The sequence below is a fragment of the Saccopteryx bilineata genome, chromosome 6 (assembly GCF_036850765.1).
Source record: "Saccopteryx bilineata isolate mSacBil1 chromosome 6, mSacBil1_pri_phased_curated, whole genome shotgun sequence".
NCBI classification, from domain to species: domain Eukaryota; kingdom Metazoa; phylum Chordata; class Mammalia; order Chiroptera; family Emballonuridae; genus Saccopteryx; species Saccopteryx bilineata.
The window spans coordinates 75,257,336-75,280,032 of record NC_089495.1 but is presented as its reverse complement, the minus strand read 5'-3'; the positions used below and the strand labels follow the sequence as shown (position 1 = coordinate 75,280,032).

Genomic DNA, 22,697 nt, shown 5'->3' with positions numbered 1-22,697 from the left:
TTATAATTGATGAGCCAATATTGGATAACATTAGTTTCTTTAGTTATTACCTAATACTCTTTTTGTTTCAGGACCCCATCTGGGACATCATATTACATTTAGTAGTATGTCTCCTCAAGCTCCTCTTGTCTATGACAGTATCTAAGACTTTGTTTTTGTTGTCCTGACAGTTTTGAGGGATACTGGTCCATGTACTGTAGGATGTGCTTCAATTGGGATGTGCTGGTGTTTTGGACTGGATGGATATTTGGGAAGATAAAACATACACACACACAAAACAAACAGGTAAGAGGCAGTAATGAAGTTTCTTACAGTGGTGCCAACCAAAATGTTAGACCCAGATGGATCTAACGCACATTTCTAAACCACAGGGAGACCTGCATTTGACGTATTTCAGGTTTGTCTATTCTGGCTTGAGAAAGTACTTCACAAGTAATTTGTTCCATATTTGTTACACATTTCTTAAATAAAAAAACTTTCTACTATTAAAAAACTGTAAGGGCTTTTCAAAAGCATACTTAAAACCCAAATTTTAAGCCATGCATTTTCAGGTTTTTTGTTTGGGGTTTTTTTTGTGTGTGTGTGACAAGAGACAGAAAGTGAGAGAGAGGGGCACATAGGGACAGACAGACAGGAAGGGAGAGAGATGAGAAGCATCAACTTTTTGTTGTGGCACCTTAGTTGTTCATAGCCTGCTTTCTCATATGTGCCTTGATGGAGCAAGTGACCCCTTGCTCAAGCCAGTGACCTTGGGCTCAAGCCAGCGACCACGGGTCGCTGTGACCCCATGCTCAAGCCAGCGACCCTGCATTCAAATGAGCCTACGGTCGAGCTCTATTCACTGCGCCACCACCTGGTCAGGTTTCAAGTATTTTTTTAAAAACCGTAATACATGTATTTTACAATACATCATGGACTTAAAATAAGAAAAAATTTTTTACTGTTCTTCCAAGAACTGTAAATATCATCTCCACCAGTGCTTTCAACTTGGTAGCCTTCAGCTGTACCTTTCTTAATTTCCCATGAAGTGTTCAAATGTATGAAAACACATTTTCACAAAATTGTATAAATTGTATGTATAGTATTGATAATATTCCAGAGGCAAATCATAGCATTCCATAACATAGCCACGCCAAATTTATTCAACCATTTCCTTATTGACAGGTAGTCTTTTATTTTGCTTTTTGCCACTGGAAATGCTACAATTTTCATATATATAGTTTGTTATCCAAAAATCTCACCAGCTTACAGTAAGCTTGTTTCTAGCTTACACTACTGTCCGATACAAGTCAGGCTGTTCTTGTACAGTTTGCCTCCAATACTGCTTCACAGATCCACCTATTACAGTCTTGCTATCTGGGAGTCCTTCATTGCCAGCAGCAAGGATGGGAGGGCTTGGGAGATAACAGGGAGGCAGATTTAATAGCAGGTACACTGGGCATGCACCCTGGGCCCCGACTTCTGAAGGACCCCCAAAAAACCAACTTTATATTTTTTTCTAATGACACCAAGTTTGGTTTCATATTTGCAATTTTAACATTAATAGTACATAATATTTTTTATTTATTTAAAAATATGGTTAACATGTATTTTTATTATCCCTGTCTCTCTCTTTTTTTTATGGGCCCAATATTTTCTTCTGTGCCCGGGGCTTCACTGACCTTAATCCACATCTGCAAGGAGGGATCCATGAGGAAGGCTTGGTGTGGCTTAAGCCACTTCTGCCCAAAATCTGTTGGCTACACACCAATCATATGATCCGAAATGAGAGGCAGGCAGTGAAATGCAGTCTTCTGATAGGCCCAAACAGATCAATTTTTCCAAATATCTTTGTATTGATGTCCTGCATTGTGGAGAGATGACTGGCAGTGGCTTTCCCTGGAATTCTTGCACTACTGGGTTTTCCAAATCAGCAACGTCTCCTGACTGATAGTTCAGTAAATACCTGATTTCTTGTATAAAATTTCTTCCTACTAAAAACATTTAAAGCATTTTGTTTTCCAGACTAAGAACTAACTTACACATCAACCTAGTGTGTCTTTTGTCTCTGTTTATGGTCCATTATTTTTCTACAAATACTTTTTTTAACTTTTATTTTCAAATACATTTATGTAGTATATTTTAGCTCTGGGGCTGCTGTCTTTCCTAGCCGTAGTTAGCATAGGTATCCTGTAAAACTTCTAAGTCTTATCTTTTCTATTTAGGTTATTAATCTATCTAGAATTCACTTTTGCATCTATTGTGACTGCTAGTATCATTTATTAAATAATCACATTTTCCCACTCAACTGAAAACCATACTTGTCCTAAATGTCTTCATCTATTTCTAGGCCACCTAGTTATTCCAGTGACCTATTTGTTTATTCCCAAACAATGCTATGTATGCTGTGGCTTTATAAAATATTTTAACAATTGGTTTATAAATTTAAATTCAATGGAGATGATGTAAAACCATAACTTGTATTAACAGATTAACTCAGTTGTACAAGAACTCAGAATAAAACCTATTTCTATTAATCTTCATGTATTTGAGATTTTTATAAATATTAATAACAGAAACAATTGAATGCTTTGCTAATATAAGGAAACAATGATCAATTCTAACCTGATTTCAAATGTTTTGGAAGAGTAGCCTCACTCTTCTCACCGACTGCTTCTACAGCAATTAATGTTATAAAATTGAATTTATAAAGTAATGTCATCCTTTTCAATGTTTTCAATCATTCAGTCATTTGTCTTGTCTTAATTAGTGAGATGTAATTCGCATACCATTGAATTCACCCTTTAAAGTGTTCAGCTCGGTGGCTTTTAGTATTCACATCAGTAAGTGCATTGATTACCTCTTATCTAATTCCTGTTTGTCTAATTTTTTATTATTAAAAAAATGGAAAAACAAAAGTGCAATTTTCTTTCAATAAATATCATCTGTTCCTCATGCAGTTAGATTGCAGAAAGTGAAGTCCATGATTTTAGAACGACGGTAGCAATTTATCAACCCATTAATCAATTTTCACACAGTTTCCATAACTGCAGCCATTTCCTTGAACTGTCTGTAGAAATTCTAGAGAGAAAGAAGAAAAATAATATGAATTTTTCTTTCAGAGGCAATTACAGTAGTTCTAATAATATCTGACCACCAGAGACTATATAACATATTAAGATTAATTACATTTTAATGTTACATTAAACTACTGAACTAGTCATCAAGTATTGGTGCTCTGATCTATATTTTATAAAAATTATCAGTCAGAGATTAAAGGTCAACACTATTCAAAATAAGATTAATTTAGCTTATTCTTGAATATTAAGCCTGAACAGAATAAAACAGTTAAAAGCAAATATGCTGCCAAAGAGAAAAATTCCTAAATATACTACAGAAGAGTGTTGTGAAAGTGATAAAATTTCACAGTATACAAATCCAGCATATTGTATTGAAAACAATTTATCAAATTTCCAAAGTAAAAAAATTCAAATCTTTTGTACTGACAAATATAAACCACATCAAAACTATTGCAAATAAAAACAATATTCTCCCTTAAGAAAGATTTTAGCCTGAGCAGGCGGTGGTGCTGTGGATAGAGCGTCAAACTGGGATGCAGAGGACCCAGGTCTGAGACCCCGAGGTTCGCCAGCTTGAGTGCGGGCTCATCTGGCTTGAGCAAAAAGCTCACCAGCGTGGACCCAAGGTTCCTGGCTCGAGCAAGGGGGTCACTTGGCCTGCTGAAGGCCTGTGGTCAAGGCACATATAAGAAAGCAATCAATGAACTAAGTTGTCGCAACAAAAAACTGATCATTGATGCTTCTCATCTCTCTCCGTTCCTGTCTGTCCCTATCTCTATCTCTTTCTGTCCCTGTAAAAAAAAAAAAAAAAAAAACCAAAGATTTTATACATCACTTTAAGCAGCAATCACAGAACAATGAGCTAAAACTGAATGAGTTAAATCACAAACCTGAAACTGTGGAATTGTCATTTCAAAAGACTTGCTCTTTACTTGGCCTGAATGATCTGCCACTTTTAGCATTACCGCAACGTAAGGATACTTGAGTGATCGGCAACTGTCTGAGCTCACAGCCATGCCAAGTTTCCACTGGAAATCTACAAGCTGTAATGAAACAGTACAAAACAACACATTGGTAATACTTCTCTGAATGCAAATATTTAATTTTACTGCCTTCACACTCAACTTTTGCCAATCATATCAAAAGAAAAACATTTTCATTTTAGTATTGATGGGTGGAACAACCACCAAATGAAAATGGAGAGAGGCAGTCAAGGTTATAAACAGAGTTAGAAAACATTACCATCATAATTACAAAAGGGCAAAAACGAAAACCAAAAATCTCCACCAGACGTGTAATGGAAGATGTGGCAGTGCTGGTTCTCCTTCCATTCTGCTCCTGCATTTATGGGGACGCCAAATGCTTTGGACTCTCTTATCTCTCATTACTATTCCATGCATGCCTTCCCCCAATTCCACAACTTAAAAGTCCTAAAATGGGCCCTGGCCAGTTGGCTCAGCGGTAGAGTGTCGGCCTGACATGCGGGAGTCCCGGGTTCGGTTCCTGGCCAGGGCACACAGGAGAAGTGCCCATCTGCTTCTCCACCCCTCCCCCTCTCCTTCCTCTCTTTCTCTTCCCCTCCCGCAGCCAAGGCTCCATTGGAGCAAAGTTGGCCCGGGAACTGAGGATGGCTCCATGGCTCTGCCTCAGGTGCTAGAATGGCTCGCCCCCTGGTGGGCATGCCGGGTGGATCCCGGTCGGGTGCATGCGGGAGTCTGTCTGACTGCCTCCCTGTTTCCAGCTTTGGAAAAATGAAAAAAAAAAAAGGTCCTAAAATGGAAGGTGAGTTATATACCATCTTCATATCTGATGGAGGCACACAGGGGAACCCATTCCTGTTTCTTTCCTCATCGCAGCCCTCGACCTGAAACCTTCACATTAGCATAAATACTGGGTGCTAGGCAGATTCAGATTTCAGCACTGTTGATGATGGACACCTGCCAGGTGATGTGCTAGGCAGTTTACATGTATTAAATACCTCACTGAATCATCATGCCATTATAAGCTATTATTTCCATTTTGCAGATGACACAACTAAATTTCAGACAGCTTAGATAATGTGCACAAGGTCACACATTTCTGGAATCAGAATCGAAATCAAAGTCTGTTTGACTCCAGAGATTGCATGCTTATTGACTACTGGCTGTTTCAGGACGTTTTAGCTAATTCCTGTCAATGATTGCTCAGCGTTGCTATGGCATAAAACAGGATTGGCTAAATGCAGCTCTTAACATTGACTCTAAAACATAAGGCCATGAGGGGAGGAATTAGCAGGCACTCACAGAAGTACTTGTCTCCTAGCTGGTGCCTTTTGCTATGAAATTAGTACTGATTGTGTAAAAAGCTTTGCTTGTTAATAAATTTCTTTCTTTTAAAGATTTTTTTTTAATTTTTTTTTACATTTTATTTATTCATTTTTTTAGAGAGAGGAGACACAGAGAGAGGAAGAGACAGAGAGAGGAAAAGAGATAGAAAGAACAGAGGGAGGAGCAGGAAGCATCAACTTCCATATGGGCCTTGACCAGGCGAGCCTGGGGTTTCAAACCAGCGACCTCAGCATTCCAGGTCAATGCTTTTACCCACTGAGCCACCATAGGTCAGGCTCTTTTAAAGATTAAAAAAAATTTTTTTTTTCATTTTAGAGAGTGGAGGGGAGAGGTAGAGTGGGAAGGGGTGGGGAGAGAAGGGTAGAAAGAGGGAGGGAGAGAAAGAGAGAGATAGAGGGGAGGAGGGGGAAGCATCAACTCCCATATGTGCCTTGACCAGGCAAGCCCTGGGTTTCAAACCTCCGACCTCAGCGTTCCAGGTTGACATTTTATCCACTGCACAACCACAGGTCTTTTTATAAATGGTGGGAGTGGTGTGAGGACCAAAATTTCCTTTGGTCTCAGACTGTCTCTGGACCAATAGACTACAGCATTTAGGTCAGGCTGGTGCTGATAAAAAGCTAATGTATTTAATAGCTTTATAGATAAATTTTAAATAAAAATCTTCCATACAAAAATAAAGGGGCCCTGGCCGGTTGGCTCAGCGGTAGAGCGTCGGCCTAGCGTGCGGAGGACCCGGGTTTGATTCCCGGCCAGGGCACATAGGAGAAGCGCCCATTTGCTTCTCCACCCCTCCGCCACGCTTTCCTCTCTGTCTCTCTCTTCCCCTCCCGCAGCCAAGGCTCCATGGGAGCAAAGATGGCCCGGGCGCTGGGGATGGCTCTGTGGCCTCTGCCTCAGGCGCTAGAGTGGCTCTGGTCGCAACATGGCGATGCCCAGGATGGGCAGAGCATCGCCCCCTGGTGGGCAGAGCGTCGCCCCATGGTGGGCATGCCGGGTGGATCCCGGTCGGGCGCATGCGGGAGTCTGTCTGACTGTCTCTCCCTGTTTCCAGCTTCAGAAAAATGAAAAATAAAAAAATAAATAAAAAAATAAATAAATAAAGGATAATAGATACAAAACGAAAAACTACAAATAAGTAAACATATGAAAAGGAAACAGGAAAATAAAATTTAAACCACAATAATGGGGCCAAATATATGATGATGGAAAATGGTTTGACTTTGAGTGGTGGGTACACAATGCAACAAACAGATTGCGTATTATAGAAACCTATATATGTATTCATGTACACTTGAAACCTACACAATCTTATTAACCAATGTCACCCAATAAATTTAATAAAAAATAAATTTATCTTAATAAATAAACCACAATGAAATACTGACACATACCTACCAAAATGGCAAAATTTCCTGTTTTTCAAGGTTAAAGGAATGGAATCACAGAACTTCGACAATTCTGGTATGAGTGAAAAAAAAAGTGTCATATGCTGTTGATGGGAGTATAAATTGGGACAATCTTTTGGAAAACTGTCTTCATGCAGGAAAGCTGAAGTTATCCACATCCTGTGATCCAGTGATTCTACTATAAATACTACACTTGATCTTAGCCAAAAGGCTGAGAAGGAATCAACTACGAATACAACCTAGAAAAACTGTTCATATGTACACAGGATACATAAACTAGAATGTTTCTGGCAGCTTTATTCCTATAATTGTCCTAAACTATAAAGAACCCAAATCTCCATCAGTAGCAGAAAGGATAAATGAAATGCTGTACAGCAATGAAAATGAATGAACTTCAGCTACACTTAACACCAAATATGCCAAAAGAAACAAGTCAAAAAGTTCTGCGATTCCATTCCTTAACCGTGAGAAACAGGAAATATAATAGCTTAGGGATGCCTACATAGATGGAGAAGCAAGAATATGGTTAACACAAAAGGACAGGAGGAAAGAAAGAGGTCTGACTGGGGAGGGGCATGTGGTTAGACTTCTAGGTACTGGTAATGTTCCATTTCTTGAGTTTTTATTGTGGTTACACACATGTTCACTTTTAAATTATTATTTTTTGGTAACTGTATCAGGATAAACAGGTTAACTAAATTTGTTGTGGTATCATTTCACAATAAATGTATGTTGAGTCATCATATGATATACTTTAAACTTATACAGCACTCTATGTAAAATGTCTCAAAAAACTGGAAAAAATTAAAATAATTTATTAAATTGTCCAGGTTTTATATATGTTATTTTGCACATATAGCAGGGTGGGGATATAAGTTAGTTCCTAGTTGAAGAAAAGTTATTGTAGGTTAGGGTTATCAAAAGAAAGTGTTACAGAAGGGATAATTTTTTTGTTAGTTTATTTTTAGCGAAGGCTAGACAGACAGGAAGGAAGAGATATGAGAAGTATTAACTCATAGTTGCGGCACTTTAGTTGTTCATGGATTACTTTCCCATATGTGCCTTGACCAGGGGGCTCCAGCTGAGCCAGTGACCCCCTGACCACTTGCTCAAGCCAGTGACCTTGGGCTTCAAGCCAGCAATCTTTGGCCGCAAGCCAGTGACCATGGGGTCACGTCTATGATTCCACACTCCAGCTGGTGACCCCATGCCAGTGACCTCTGGGTTTTGAACCTGGGTCCTCAAGGTCTCAGGCCAATGCTCTTTCCACTGCGCCACTGCCTGCTCAGAAGGGATAACTTTAAACTCAGTTTTGAAGCTAAACAACTGAACTTGAGCGAAAAATGTTCCTTATTTATATATTTCACAAATACACACCTACCAAAGAATGCTCAATAGATACTAAGCTGAACCAAACAGAGATGAAAATAATCAATATATCTGGTTAAGAAATAGCACATTTATCTGTCTTAAAGTGGAAGGCTTTTGTAATAAGTATGGAAAATAAAACCAAGAAAAGTGATCATAAGGCCAGTAATTCTTTGCAAGTTGTATGCGTTGTCAGAGGTGTCCAAAATACCCTCAAAAACTATCTTATTATGAAAACCAACATATCATTTAGGACATTTAAACTTTTCCTGTAGGCAATAGGGACTCACAGAGAATGATATGAAAGTATTTTTTTTATTTTTAAGATTTTAAAAAAGATTTTAGAGGAGAAAGAAAGGGGGGAGGAGTAAAAAGCCTCAACTTATAGTTGCTTCCCATATGTGCCCTGACCGGGGGCAAGCTTGGGGCCTCAAGCCAGTGACCTCAGCATTCCAGGTCGATGCTCTATCCACTGCACCACCACAGATCAGGCTGAAAGTACCTGTTAATTAAAAAATGTTCATGTGGTAGCAAGACACAATAATCCAGGTATAAAGTTCTAAGTACCTGAACCTATACAGAATGAATCACTAGATACTAATAATTATCTACAAATTTATGGGATGTATCAAAGACAACTACAAAAATTTGAGCCGAGATGACTAGGAGAATTCTGATATCATGTATCAATCAGGACTTTATATATTTTAAGTACAGAGGTGCCACCAAAAAATAAGAAATATCTAAATAGGAATGTTCAATTAGTGGCTAAAATCCAAGAACAGAATTCAAGGACGTTCATGATTAAAGACAGAGTTTTTATATCAGTTCAAAGGTTATGTTCGCCTGACCTGTGGTGGCGCAGTGGATCAAGCACCGACCTGAAATGCTGAGGTTGGCGGTTCAAAACCTTGGGCTTCCCTGGTCAAGGCACATATGGAAGTTGATGCTTCCTGCTCCTCCCCCCCTTCTCTCTCTCTCTCTCCTCTAAAAATGAATAAATAAAATTTTTTTCAAAGGTAATGTTCAAAAATGTAACTGGACACTTTTAAACTTATTCAGCCCATATAACTGCTTGAGGCAGAAAGTTCCATTTTTACAGTCCATAGTAAAATGGAGTAAAACATTGCTTATGTGACTCTCGAAGTATGAAATAAAACTCTGACTTATCTCGATCATTTCAAGCAGAAAAGCAATTAAGGAACACAATGTTGGAATCCACTGACCACTGCAACAGTGAAACTGGCAGGTGAGAACACCTTAGGCAAAGTTAGTACTCATGGGTTAAAGAAGGCTGGGATCAGGTTAATGAGATGAGAATTTCCCAAATCTAAACTGAACACTTAAATACGAATTAAAAGCAAATTTTTACTAAGTGTGATTTAGCCTTAAATAGGAATTAACCGCATACAAGATTTTTAAAAGAATAAAACAAACAACGAGCCTGACCTGTGGTTGCACAGGGGATGGAGAGTCGACCTGAAAGGCTGAGGTTCTTGGTTTGAGGCCTCAGGCTTGCCCAGTCAAGGCACATGCAAGAAGCAACTATGAGTTGATGCTTCCTGCCCCACCCTCCCACTTCCACCACCTTTCTCTTTCTCTATCCTCTAAAATCAATAAGTAAAAAAAAAAAAAAAATCAAAACAGCACTTATCACTATGAAGAGTATTAATAATTAAGTAATGTAGCCTCAAAATTCTTGTAGAATTGAGAAAATAATTTACAAATAAAACATGCAAACAAAAAAGTTAGTAGTTTAAAAAAAAAAAATCCAGCACCCAGGCTGATGGCTCAGCTGGTTAGACCACTGTCAAAAAGTGCAAAGGTCGCCAGTTCAATCCCCAGTCAGGGCACATACAGGAGCAGATTGATGTTCCTGTCTCTTTCTCCCTCTTCCTTCCTCCTTCTCTCTCTAAAATAAATACAATAAACATTTTTTTAAAAATCCAGCAGTAAAATAAATACAAAGAAGAAAAATAATCAGAAAGCAAATATAAATTAAAAGGTGAACAAAGATATTAGCCACAGTCAGTCACACCAAAACTTAATTGATATGGCAGCTGAAGTTATTAGTAATATAACAAACATCACTATAGCCTGACCAGGCGGTGGGACACTGGATAGAGTGTCAGACTGGGATGTGGAGGACCCAGGTTTGAAACACTGAGGTCTCTGGCTTGAGCGTGGGATCACAGACATAACCTCATGGTCGCTGGCTTGAGCCAGGGCTCACTCACTGCGCTACAGCCCCTCACTCCTCCTTGTCAAGGCACATATAAGAAAGCATTCAATGAACAACTAAGGAGACTAAGGAGCTACAATGAAGAATTGATGCTTCTTATCTCTCTCCCTTCCTGTCTGTCTGTCCCTATCTGTCCCTCTCTCTGGCTCTGTCACACAAAAAAATCACTACAAACACTGCCCATAAAGATAAAATTGATAAAGACCATTTCAGTTTAAATTTAATTTTTATTTTTCAAATTACAACACAGGAGAAAATTAGTAAAATAATTATGCACAACTCCATCCTTAAAACTATTTTCTTATGCCTTGTCCCCATTTCAAGCCTTTATCAGTATCTAATTTTTATAGCTAGAGTTATAAAATACACACTTTTATGTTCAAAGTTTTCAAATGGAAAGACTGGTAAGTGTTCCTCACACATTAATCTTTCTCAAAAGTGCTGAGGAAAAGACTGATTAAACAACTCATCCAAGGACACAAAACTAGTAGAGCTGGTATTCAAACCCAAATTTGTCTGATTCCATACTCCACGCAATTACTATCTGGAATTATGTACAGGGGTCTCAAACTCGCGGCCCACGGCCCACCGAACAATTTTGTGCGGCCCACAGACTAATCCACGAAGTTCAAAATATTTTGGATAAAATTAAGTAAGCCTAGGGGCCTACTTGTATTTTTCATTTCTCTAGCATCCACGCTAGATATTAGCTTAGTTAACAGCAGTTGTGATGCGAACTACAGTTTCTGGTCGTTTTGTGACACTGAGTAAACTGCATGTACGATTGTGCTTGTTGTACTGATTTTTTTTTTGTTTTCAACTGCAGTGAGAAAAGTGTTGTGTAACAGTTGCCTTTTGTAGACCTAGTGCGGCCCGCCGAATGGCTGTGATCTTGCTCTGCGGCCCACATGCTGAGTTGAGTTTGAGACCCCTGTTCTAGTAGGTCAAGAAAATAAATAGGTCTGGAATGGGACAAGAATGTTTAGCACTTCTACATGTTAGACCTGAGCTAACAGAGCAGCCATTAGCCAAATGTGGCTATTTAAATTAAAAATAAATAGAGTAAAAAATTCAGTTCCTCAATTGCACAAGCTACACATCAAGGGCTCAACTGTCACACGCGGCTAGTGCTACCACACTGAGCAGGGCCAACGTAGAACATTTCTATCACTACAGGAAGTTCTATTGGAAAGTAGCGTGCTACACCTGTGCTAACATATGTGGAAATTAAGGCATGAGTTATTAGGAAATTTCTGCTTGAGAATTCGTATCAGCCCAGCTCAGGTCAACATGTGCTAGTCACCAGCCTTCCTTATCTTGTTTAGTGGCACCTTCCTCCATATTTTGCTTTCTTTTTTAAATTAATTTTACAGAGAGAGAGGAAGGGAGGGAGAGGGAGACGGGGACGGGGCAGGAGAGGGGGACACATGCATTAGCTCTTCCACTGACTTGTGCGTTCCTTAGTCGCCTCCCTGCTTCTGCTCTGACTGCGGAATCTAGCCCTCTAGCCCGCAACCTTGCTCTTTCTGGATGCTGCTCTAGTGTTGTATGAAAGGAGAGAAGGTTAGGATGCTGCTCTAACCGCCTAGAGCTAACCCGCTAGGGCCTGCTTTATTTTCTTAACTGCTCTTATCATTGTCTGAAATTATTACATTTACCTATTAGCTGTCTCCCAAAGAAAATGCAACCTTCAAGGGAGCAGGAGCATTACCGACCTAGTTTAGCACTTAATCTACTAGAACAATAACAGGTACAAAGTGAATGTTCCAATAAGCATTTATTAAATTAATGTTTAGAACTTCTGTTAACTGGTCTCCAAAAATAGCTTCTAAGAATTAGTATGTGTACATGTTGCTCCTCACGTCAAGAAATGGAACTCATTTTTCCTCTACATGAATTCGAGCTGTCCCTGCGCTTTCTTTACCAGCAGAACGTGGCAGAATCCTTGAAGACAGGCCTTAGGAGAACTGGGGGTGTGTCTCCTTCTTCATGGAAAGCTGGCTTTTGGGATTCTCCCTCTTGGAACCCAGCCACCACGAGGTGGACAGACATGTGAAGGAGAACCAAGTCACTCCAATGACCAGCCCTAGCTGAGCTCCCAGCCAAGTCATCACTGAGCCATGTGAGAGAGCCTTCTTGATTTCCGGAACAATTAGGCTCCTAGATGCCTAGAGCTCTAGCTGAAATGACAGGGAGCAGAAACCTCCACCCAGCTAAACCCAATTAGCCCACAGAGTTACAAAAGATAGTCACTTCAAGTCACTAAGTTTTGAGTACTTTGTTCTGCAGCAATAGGTAAGTAAAGCAAATGCAACTAGCAGAAAAGAACTTTATCACTAAGGTTAATATGATATTGATATATAGTTTTATCAAAAATGTATTCCCATAACTCTATAATCTGCACTATATTCGTTTATAGAAACTTTAGCAAATACAAGTAACCAAAAAATATTTCAGGTAACCAGTTACCACTGAGATGTTAATATATCTAGTAAAAATAATATAGAAAAATAAAGTCTTTCCCATTAAACATATTCACTGCTATTTAGTAGGTTCATAGTGCAACTGCCCACAACACCAAACATATATCATCCTCCCTCAAAAATGTTTTTCATCCTCATTTCATCTCTACGGATGACTCCCATTTTCCTAGGGACTCAAAACTGAACTTTGGTCAGCTCTGATTTTTCTCTCCCTACTGAAAACATGTCTGACTGGCTAGGTGCTCAGGATTTCACTTCAGCCAACGCCACTGACATTTATTCCCTTCTTCCCAATCTCATTGCTACAAACCTACTCAAAGCCTATTTTAAAAATCTTGCCTTGAATTTTACTGCAACCTCCTAATTAGTTTCTTGCCTATAGTGTTTTTCAGCTCCAATCCAGAATATAGACTTTTTATAAATACTGTTTATAAATTAACACTATCTAATCTAATAGGTCAAAACCTGTCAAATCTGCCACCTCAAGAGCTAGTTACCAACAATTTACCTAGCACTAAAATCATGTCACAGCAGTTCTGAAGAACTTCCCACTTGTACTCAAACTGGACTGCATCCCTTCTTTAAAGTAACTGTCAACCTTTACAGCTTTCTCATGCTGTTCATTCCTCTTAGCATACAACTTTCAAATATCTTAAAATTCAAAACTCCTCTCAAATTCCACCTGCTCTGGGAAGTCCTTCCTGGTTTATTCACCCTTTCAATGAATGTTCTTATCACTTCTTCTACCCTAGCACTCAGAACATTCTGCTTTGTATACTAGTCATTTGTGGGTTTGCTTCTCTCCCTCATCCACTAGACTGTAAATGCTTTGAGGGCAGCTGGTACATCCAACGCAATATAAAGAACAAAAACGGTCTTACATTTACAAACCAGTACAATAAACTGTACAAATTTTAAGTCATTACTTCTTATGTTTGGGAAGAGAAAAAATGGCACTAGATATTGCGTGTCAGTAAAACATATTTCTTTTAATTTATATCATAAAACTGGCAAGAAGGAACAAAATGTGGCAGCAATAGGAACAATCACTAATCTATGAAGAGTTCTAATTAGACATCTATATAAGAGAACATGAATTACTTCAAAACTGATTCTAAATATCACAGTGTGAAGTAATGGATAATCTTAGACCTCTGGGGCTGGGCAACAGAGTGTGTTAAATTTAACAAGCTCAGATTCTAGAGTCAGAAAGACCGGAGTTTGAATCTCAGCTTTCCTATCTTATAATTGCATGGTTTTTGGACAAGTTACTACGTCTCTATGCCCTATTATTTAATAAGTATTTACGAAATACAATATTCTAGGCTCTGAGGATATAAAACAGAATAAAATAAAGTTCCTTATCTCAGGAACTTACACTTTAGTGGGGAAGACAGACAATAAACATATAAGGAAGTTGCAGTGTTATAAAAAGTGTGAATAAAAAAAAAAAAGAGTGACCAAGAATGCTGATTAGATAGAGCTGGCTTTTGAGTAGTAAGAGTTGTGAATAGCCTGACCTGTGGTGGCGCAGTGGATAAAGCACCGACCTGGAACGCCGAGGTTACCAGTTCGAAACCCTGCACTTGTCTGGTCAAGGCACATATGGGAGTTGATGCTTCCTGCTCCTCCCACCCTTTCTCTCTCTCTCTCTCTTTCTCTCTGTCTCTCTCTCTCTCTCATATGGGAGTTGATGCTTCCTGCTCCTCCCACCCTTTCTCTCTCTCTCTCTCTCTCTCTCCTCTCTAAAATTAAAAAAAAAAAAAAGTTGTGAATAAAGTGAAGGAACAAGTCACCTGGATATCAAGAAAAGAGTATTCTGGACAGAGGGAGAAGCATGCCTGGTGTGTACACAGGGAACATTTGGCCCATGTGGCTGGAGTGGCATGGGGGTGTGTGTGTGAGGAACCCATTTTGGAGCCTGTCAGCAAAAATAAACCTATTTTGAAGAACCTGTAGGCCAAAGTAAATATTTAAGACTTTTTTTCTTAAAAAAATCTGTTAAAGGCTTCGAGCAGAGGAGAGGCCTGATCTAACTTAGATTGCCAAAGGCTCATCCCGACTGCTGGACAGGGCATTAAGTCTGAGAAGGAAAGAAAGGAAATCCAACCGGAAGCCTACTGCAGTAGTTGAGGCAAGAGGATGGTGGCTTGGACTCAGGTTGGGAACAAAGGGATGTGAATTTAGAGGATATTTTTAAAGGTAGAGAAAAGAGTATGCTGACGGATTATGTGAGGGTTGTAAATTCTCACTGGAGTTATGGTCCCAACTTACCTGGATAATTCACATACTAATGAGAAATAGTTAGAGAAAGAGGGTGAGGGTGTTACATTCAGTGGGACACTTGAATCCATGTAAACACAATAAATTAAAATTAATAAAAATTAAAAAAAAAAGAACATATTATCCCTCAAGAAATTCAAATAACGGCCCTAAATATCAGCTATATCTGGTACATTTAAACAGCATATACTACAAACAAAAACGCTTTAAAGCTGGGTGATAGTTTTTCTTCTATAATACTCTTGAATAGACATAATCTTTTTATCTAGCAATATATCAAAAAATCATGACCTATGAATTAAGTGTTCAATTTAGGAGTTCCTCACAAAAGTATGAGGCCCTCCTCACGACTGGGTCCGAGTTTTTAACTCGTACTTGTCCACACTAAGCCTCCAGAAACTTGTCAATTACAGTACAGGTTTTCCTACCCTTGGCACTGGTTTTCGCCGACGTTTCGGTTCTAGTAAGTTGTGAGTCTCTGTAGTCACTACTTTTGGGAGCAGTAGTATGCCGGGCCCTCACTTCTAACAACCAAAGAGTTGTTGATTTTTCCGTTTGTTCAGCTTTTTGCTTTTTATTTTTAAATTTTTATTTATTGATTTTAGATAGACACAAAAACAATTTTGTAGTTTCACTTATTTATTCTTTGGCTGATTCTTGTATGTGTTTTGACTGGGGATCAAACCCACAACCTTGCCGTTTTGTGATAATGTTCTAATCAACTGAGCTACCTGGCCAGGGCATTATTTGCTTTTTAGAGTGAAGTGATGATTTCCAATCTCCTTATGTACCAGATTGGAAACTGAAAGTATATCAATTTCTGTAATTTTCTTTATAAAAGTTTAAAACATTTTTTGTTATATTTATTACAAGATACTTTTTAACTCCTGAACGTTGCAAATGATATCTTTTAAAAACATATTTAGGCCCTGGCCGGTTGGCTCAGTGGTGGAGTGTTGGTCTGGCGTGCAGGAGAACCGGGTTCGATTCCCGGCCAGGGCACACAGGAGAAGCGCCTATCTGCTTCTCCAACCCTCCCCTTCTTCTTCCTCTCTCTCTCTTCCCCTCCCGCAGCCGAGGCTCCACTAGAGCAAAGTTTGCCCGGGTGCTGAGGATGGCTCTGTGGCCTCTGCCTCAGGTGCTAGAATGGCTCTGGTTGCAACGGAGCGACGCCCCAGATGAGCAGAGCATTGCCCCCTGGTGGGCGTGCCGGGTGGATCCCGGTTGGGCGCATGCAGGAGTCTGACTGCCTCCCTGTTTCCAACTTCAGAAAAATACAAAAAAAAAACAAGACAAAACAAAACAAAAACATATTTAATGCCCTGGGTCAGGGCAAATACAGGAATTGATCAATGTGTTTTGTTTTTCTGAAGTGCAAAGCAGGGAGGCAGAGGGACAGACTCCTGCATGCGCCTGACTGGGATCCACCTGGCAAGCCCCACCAGGGGGCGATGCTCTGCTCCTCTGGGGCATTGCTCCATTGCAACCGGAGCTATTCTAGTGTTGAGGCAGAGGCCATGGAGCCATCCTCAGTGCCTGGGCCAACTTTGTTCCAATGGAGCCTTGGCTGCAGGAGGGGAAGAGAGAGAGAGAGAGAAAGGAGAGGGGGAAGTGTGGAGAAGCAGATGGGCACTTCTCCTGTGTGCCCTGGCTGGGAATTGAACCCAGGACTTCCAAGCGTGGGGCCGACGCCCTACCACTGTGTCAACCTGCCAGGGCTTGATCAACATTTTTGTCTGTCTTTCTCTCTTCCTCTCTCACCAAAATCAATAAATGAACAACCCATATTTCAACTCTGTGTCTGAATATAGAAAAACTGAATCACCTTGCTAACTTCTCATACTAACTTTAATAGTTTGTACATCATCTCAGCTTTTTCTATATCAGCAATCATGTAACCTGTTGAATGACCACATGGAAGGGATGAGTAGAAGGCTGAAGAACAGACCCCATGCTGTCCACATTTCATTTTCTGAAACTCGTGAATATGTTATCTTACATGAAAAAACTGATTCTGTAGATATGACTAAATTACAATCTTGAGGTGAAGTTTCTTGGATTATCCAGGTGGGCCCAACGTAATCACCAAGCCCTTATAATAGGGAGACAGGAGGGTCAGAGTCAGAGAAGGTAACATGATGATGACGGTAGCAGAAAAAGAAGTGAGAGTAGAAGCAGAAGTTGCAATGATGAGCTTTGAGAATGGAACAACTCACAAGCCAAGAACGAGAACAGCCTGTACAAGCTGGAAAAGACAAGAAAACAGATTCTCCCCAAAGAGCCTTCAGAAGGAACAAGTCCTGCCAACAACCTTCACCTTTAGTCCCACAACACTAATTTTGGACTTCTGACCTCCAGAACTGTAAGATACTAAATTTGTGTTGTAAGTTATTTGTCTAAAAACAGTTTATTAGCTAAAATAGAAAAAGAATATTTGGAACCAAGAAACAGGATTAAGATATACCCAAAACGACGCCCCGGAAGGGCAGAGCATCCCCCCTGGTGGGCAGAGCGTCACCCCCCCGTGGGCGTGCCGGGTGGATCCGGGTCGGGCGCATGCGGGAGTCTGACTGTCTCTCCCGGTTTCCAGCTTCAGAAAAATACAAAAAAAAAAGATATACCCAAAAATTCAAATTCTTATTCTTAGCATAAATATATATATCCTGGAAAGATAAAGAGGTATCACCCTCGGCCTGACCAGGCGGTGGCACAGTGGATAGTGCGTCGGACTCACCAGCTTAGACCCAAGGTCTCTGGCTTGAGCAAGGGGTTACTCGGTCTGCTGAAGGCCCGCAGTCAAGGCACATATGAGAAAGCAATCAATGAACTAAGGTGTAGCCACAAAAAACTGATGATTGATGCTTCTCATCTCTCTCCGTTCCTGTCTGTCTGTCCCTATCTATCCCTCTCTCTGATTCTGTCTTTGTTAAAAAAAAAAAAAAAAAAAGAAAAGAGGTATACCCTCCATCCTCAAAATAACTGGTTTTTAAGACTAAGAAAATGTTTGCAGTTCTATATAAATGTTAAACAACTTCTTCCCTCTATAATCGTTCTAAAACAGCGGTTCTCAACCTGTGGGTCGCGTTCTAAAATATTCTGTTCCGAGCTTCCAATAAACGGTGCCTAATCAAGAATACTTGATCTATACTTTTTCGGCTACGGTGTGGGGGCGGGTGTTAAGTTACAATGGCAGTGGCTACCATCTCAGGTGCAAAGGGGAAAGAGCAATGCAGGGTGGAGACAGGGCAGTTACGGCTCGCGGACAGGCACTGGACAGTGGGGAGAGCTGTGGATGGTTCACAGTGGCATCGTCCCCCGGCTTCCCAAGCCGGAGGCGGCCCCGGGCTGCAGCCCGCCCTCTCCCCTGCGGAGGCCGGCTGAAGACCGGGCGGGGCTGCCATACACTCACCTGGTTGGTGACCTGAAACGGAAGTAGAAAAAACACAATTTAGGGACTGTTCGTTCTTGCACCATAAGCCCGCTTTCCCGGCTTCTTCTAGGCCAGACTTACCTTGGTCTTAGCATCCAGGAGCGGCTCACTAGGAACTTCCATTGCAAGCGTCCCCGGCTCGCAGCACCGACGCAGAGGGAGCCCCTCGGGCCACCAACACTTCCGCTTCCTCTTCCCGGCCCTAGCGGCCTGGCGCACGCAGCGGACGTGGGGAGCAAGACGCAAATATCTTCGTGTAATTCACCCATAGTATCAATTAAACAACAGTTTCACGAACCACTTAGAAAATTTTTAATCACTGTAGAGATATATTCCGAATATTTAGAATACATCCTTCCAGGGAAGGGTCTATTAATTTTAGGACGCCGTCTCCCCCTACTAACGTTGTAGATGTGGACTCTTCCTATCAGCGCCCGCCGCTGCTTCTGCGCGAGCGCGAAACTGTGGCTGCAAGAGCAATTGATCCCAACCGAATTCTCAGGCTACTGGACAGCCACACCCCCTTTCCCGTAGAAGTTCCTCTTGCGAGGGAGTACCCTGAGTGAACTATAATTATATGATCAGTTTTCATCACTCAGATTTACTTCACCCGCCTGTCTCGGGGTGGGATGGGATACTTTTCTTTATCCCCGTTGCCACTCCAGCTCAGCCTGTCCGCAGCAATCGCCTCCCGTCTGGTCTTCTAACTTCGCTTCTTCTATTCAAGTCAAATCCATTCTACAGAGTATCCAAAGCGATCTTTCCCCCGCCACTTTTATTTTGAAAAGCTTGATTTTTTTTTTTTTTGGTCCAGAAAAGGTGCAAAAGTATTGTAGTTCAATAAGCTTAGGCATACAGTTCACCTGGATCCATCAACTTAACGTTTTTGTACTTTTACTTCAACCCTAGCTACATAAATTGTAATGACACAGTATCCCTAAATATACTGCTCACAAATATTAGGGGACATTTCAAAGTGAATATGAAACGATAAAATATCTCCTAATTTTTGTGAGCAGTATTCTTGAGCATGTATCTCCTAAGAGTAAGGACAGGCTCCTAAAAAAATCTCACAACTATCACACTCAGGAAATTTAAAATTGATAAAATACTATTATCAAACGCATGGGCCAAATTCAAATTTCCTCAGTTGTCTCAACAATATTCTTAAAAACTGTTTCCTACCCTACCCACCAATGGAATCTAAGCAACGACCACCCGGTGAATTGGGTTGCGTGTCTCCTCTAATCTAGAGCTGCTCTGGTAAATGGCAGGACTGCCTTGGTGCCTCACTGGAGGCTCTGGGGGAGAAACCACTCTCAGGTTGTTGGAAGAACACAGTTTTAAGTGATAGATATGTAAATTCCAAACTGCCCTCTTGATGTTCCGCTTATCTGTCAGACCTCACCCTTACTGGACTATTGCCCCTGAGACAGAGGAATTCCAAAAAGCTGACAAGCCGCCCCAAGAGGGGCTCTGGACATACCAGGACTTTTGATTCAACACCCACATGCTCAAAGCCCCCCAAGGAGGAGCATTCCGGACATACCAGGACTTTTGCCTCAGTATCCCCTCAGGCTCTATATAACTTGCCCCTAGTCTGTAACCTGGTGCACTTCTCCTGGAGGAGTGCCCCGGCAGGTCTTTCTCCTCTAATAAAGCCGGCACATCTGGTGATGGAGTGCCGTCTCATTCTTACATTAAGCAGTTGCCATTTCCTTGTTGGCTTTTGAGTGGGGGTTCTCAGCTTTTAGAAACCATCTACATTTCTTGTCTTGTGGCCCCCTTCATCTTCAAAGCCAATAATGGCAGGTCAAGTCCCCTCACACTGAATCCCTCTGACCTCCCATTCTGCATCACCTTCACCACATTGTTCTGACGCCAACTTGAGAAAGTCACTTGTTTTTAAGGACTCAGATGATTACATTGAGTTTACCCAGGTAATTCAGGATAACTACCCTAACTTAAAATCCATAACCTTAGTTACATCAGCAAAGTCCTTTCAGAGAAGTACCTAGATGGTGTTTGATTGAATAACCAAGGGATATGAATCTTGGGGGAGGAGGAACATCTTTTAAAATTCTTCCTACCACAAATAACTTTCATATAATTGTTGGAAGGATACATTAATTAACACAAAGTCCCTAGGACTGTGACTGCCATGTAGCACTCAGAATATATGCAAAAAAAAAAAAAAAGTGACATACTCAAGGTTATTGGACCTAATTAAAAACACTAATTAGCTTGTGGGCATAGTCTCTGAATGAATCAAATTATTTATTTCCTATGGAGACCTGATGAAAGATGAGAAAATATACTGTGTTACACCCTCTGGTCAGTGCATCAGTTTCATTTGTCAGGCAATATTTTTCTGTAGTCCTTGGCTGCCATCAAGTTATGATCCATGGGGCACATTATGCTTCATGGAAGGCTGTATGCACAAACACACACACACACACACACACATAGGCACACATGTGTGCACACACTTATGTAAATCTTAACTATATAAAAAGTCTCCTGAAAGGTGAAAAGAAATATACTAAAAGGTTATTTTTTTTTATTTCTCTGTATTTTTTATGCATTTCTTTTAATATTTTATTTTTGGTCCTGGCCCAGTAGCTCAGTTGGTTGGAGGACTGTCCTGATACACCAAGATTGTGAGTTTGATCCCCAGTCAGGGCACATACAAAAATAAATCAAATGCATAAATAAATGAAACAAAAAAAAAACCCTTTATTGAAAAAATTAAATTAGCCATGATTGTCCATTTCCAAAAATCAATTGACCTAATCTGGGGAGGGTAAAATGCCACTTGTGTATAGTTTAATCTCTGCCAATTGTTACTCTTGTTCTTGTGCTCCTGACATTCTAGCAACAAATGTGATCAACTGTTTATTTTTAAGCCCTCCATCTTACAAAAGATCAGAATTGATGCAAGCTTAAGAGTTGGAAAATACATTTTATTAATAGTCAAAAAAATGCTAAAATTAAAACTATGTAGGCATAAATTTTATCTTATGGCATGTAAGTAGGATGCATAAATCAGAAAGCACTTTTGGAGCTCTTACAATAAACCCAGTACTATCAGATGTGTAGGAGGAGGTCTACAGAACTATGACATGAACTCTGATCTTCTATGAGTTACAGTGTAATGGAGAAAACAAAACTGTCACCCATAAAGCAAGTAATACTTCAGTCTAAGCTTGTTGGTTTTGGGCTTTTGGGTGCCAAATGATATATAAATCCAATTCAAACTAGCCCGAGCAAAATACCAGAAATTATTGTCTTCCAGGAGTGGCCTCTGGAATGTAGGGGTGGAGCAAAGGGCCCAGTCTCTGTTTCCCAGTTGTGGTGTGGCCTTCCTTTTGTCTGCTGGCTTCATTCTCTTAGGCATCTCCACATGTTATGGGGGAGAGGTAAAACCCTGATATTCTTTGACAACCATTGAAATAACTCTGTCAATGTTAAAAGTGCATGGTTTAGGCCTGACCTGTGGTGGCGCAGTGGATAAAGCGTCGACCTGGAAATGCTGAGGTCGCCGGTTTGAAACCCTGGGCTTGCCTGGTCAAGGCACATATGGGAGTTGATGCTTCCAGCTCCTCTCCACCTTCTCTCTCTGTCTCTCTTCCTTTCTCTCTCCTCTCTAAAATGAATAAATAAAATAAAAAAAATTAAAAAAAAGTGCATGGTTTATAGCAGTGGTTTTCAACATTTTTATATTTGGGGGCCGGTGAAAATAGAATTATTTTAGGGTTTGCTAAGGCAGAAATTACCCCGAACATAAGTGACTGACTAAGATATTGGGTCTGTAATCGTCATACAACATCAGGGTGGTAAACTCTTTCACAGACCGGGATGAAATTTCTAGTGAACCAGTCCATGGACCAGTGGTCAAAAAACATTGGTTTAATTATATTTTTTAATCTGTATCATGTGAGGAAAAAGGCTGGGAAGCACTGGAATATATAATAAATGCTACAGGCTTTGAGAAAGAATTTTAGGATGAATGGAAGATGAAAAGACTGTGAAGTAAAAGCCAATAACAACTTTTAAAAATGTTCAATTTAAACAAAATGAGCTATCTTGACCTCAC

General features: G+C 40.4%; 1 protein-coding gene across 2 annotated transcripts; it reads right to left on the bottom strand.

The window, feature by feature from the left end:
- Nucleotides 1–1,119: 1,119 nt before the first annotated feature.
- On the bottom strand, nt 1,120–18,808 carry COMMD6 (COMM domain containing 6). Of its 2 annotated transcripts, none has more exons than XM_066236057.1 (3): nt 18,683–18,808; nt 3,950–4,102; nt 1,120–3,060 (listed from the first exon to the last, which is right to left on the bottom strand). In XM_066236057.1, exons 1-3 carry the CDS (start codon nt 18,722–18,724, stop codon nt 3,010–3,012), a joined length of 246 nt encoding a protein of 81 aa, XP_066092154.1. In that variant the 5' UTR covers nt 18,725–18,808; the 3' UTR covers nt 1,120–3,009. The 2 variants fall into 2 exon arrangements, with proteins under 2 accessions (XP_066092154.1, XP_066092155.1); XM_066236058.1 differs by lacking the exon at nt 18,683–18,808 and adding an exon at nt 18,581–18,587.
- Between the last annotated feature and the right edge of the window lie 3,889 nt (nt 18,809–22,697).

Bases quoted from the DNA above. Each gene is read 5' to 3' on its own strand.
- COMMD6 (XM_066236057.1), bottom strand. From the start codon at position 18,724: ATGGAAGTTCCTAGTGAGCCGCTCCTGGATGCTAAGACCAAG. The intron at 4,103-18,682 runs GTAAGTCTGGCC...GTTTCATTACAG, and splicing joins TCCTGGATGCTAAGACCAAG to CTTGTAGATTTCCAGTGGAA. The intron at 3,061-3,949 runs GTTTGTGATTTA...CTTTCTCTCTAG, and splicing joins TGACAATTCCACAGTTTCAG to AATTTCTACAGACAGTTCAA.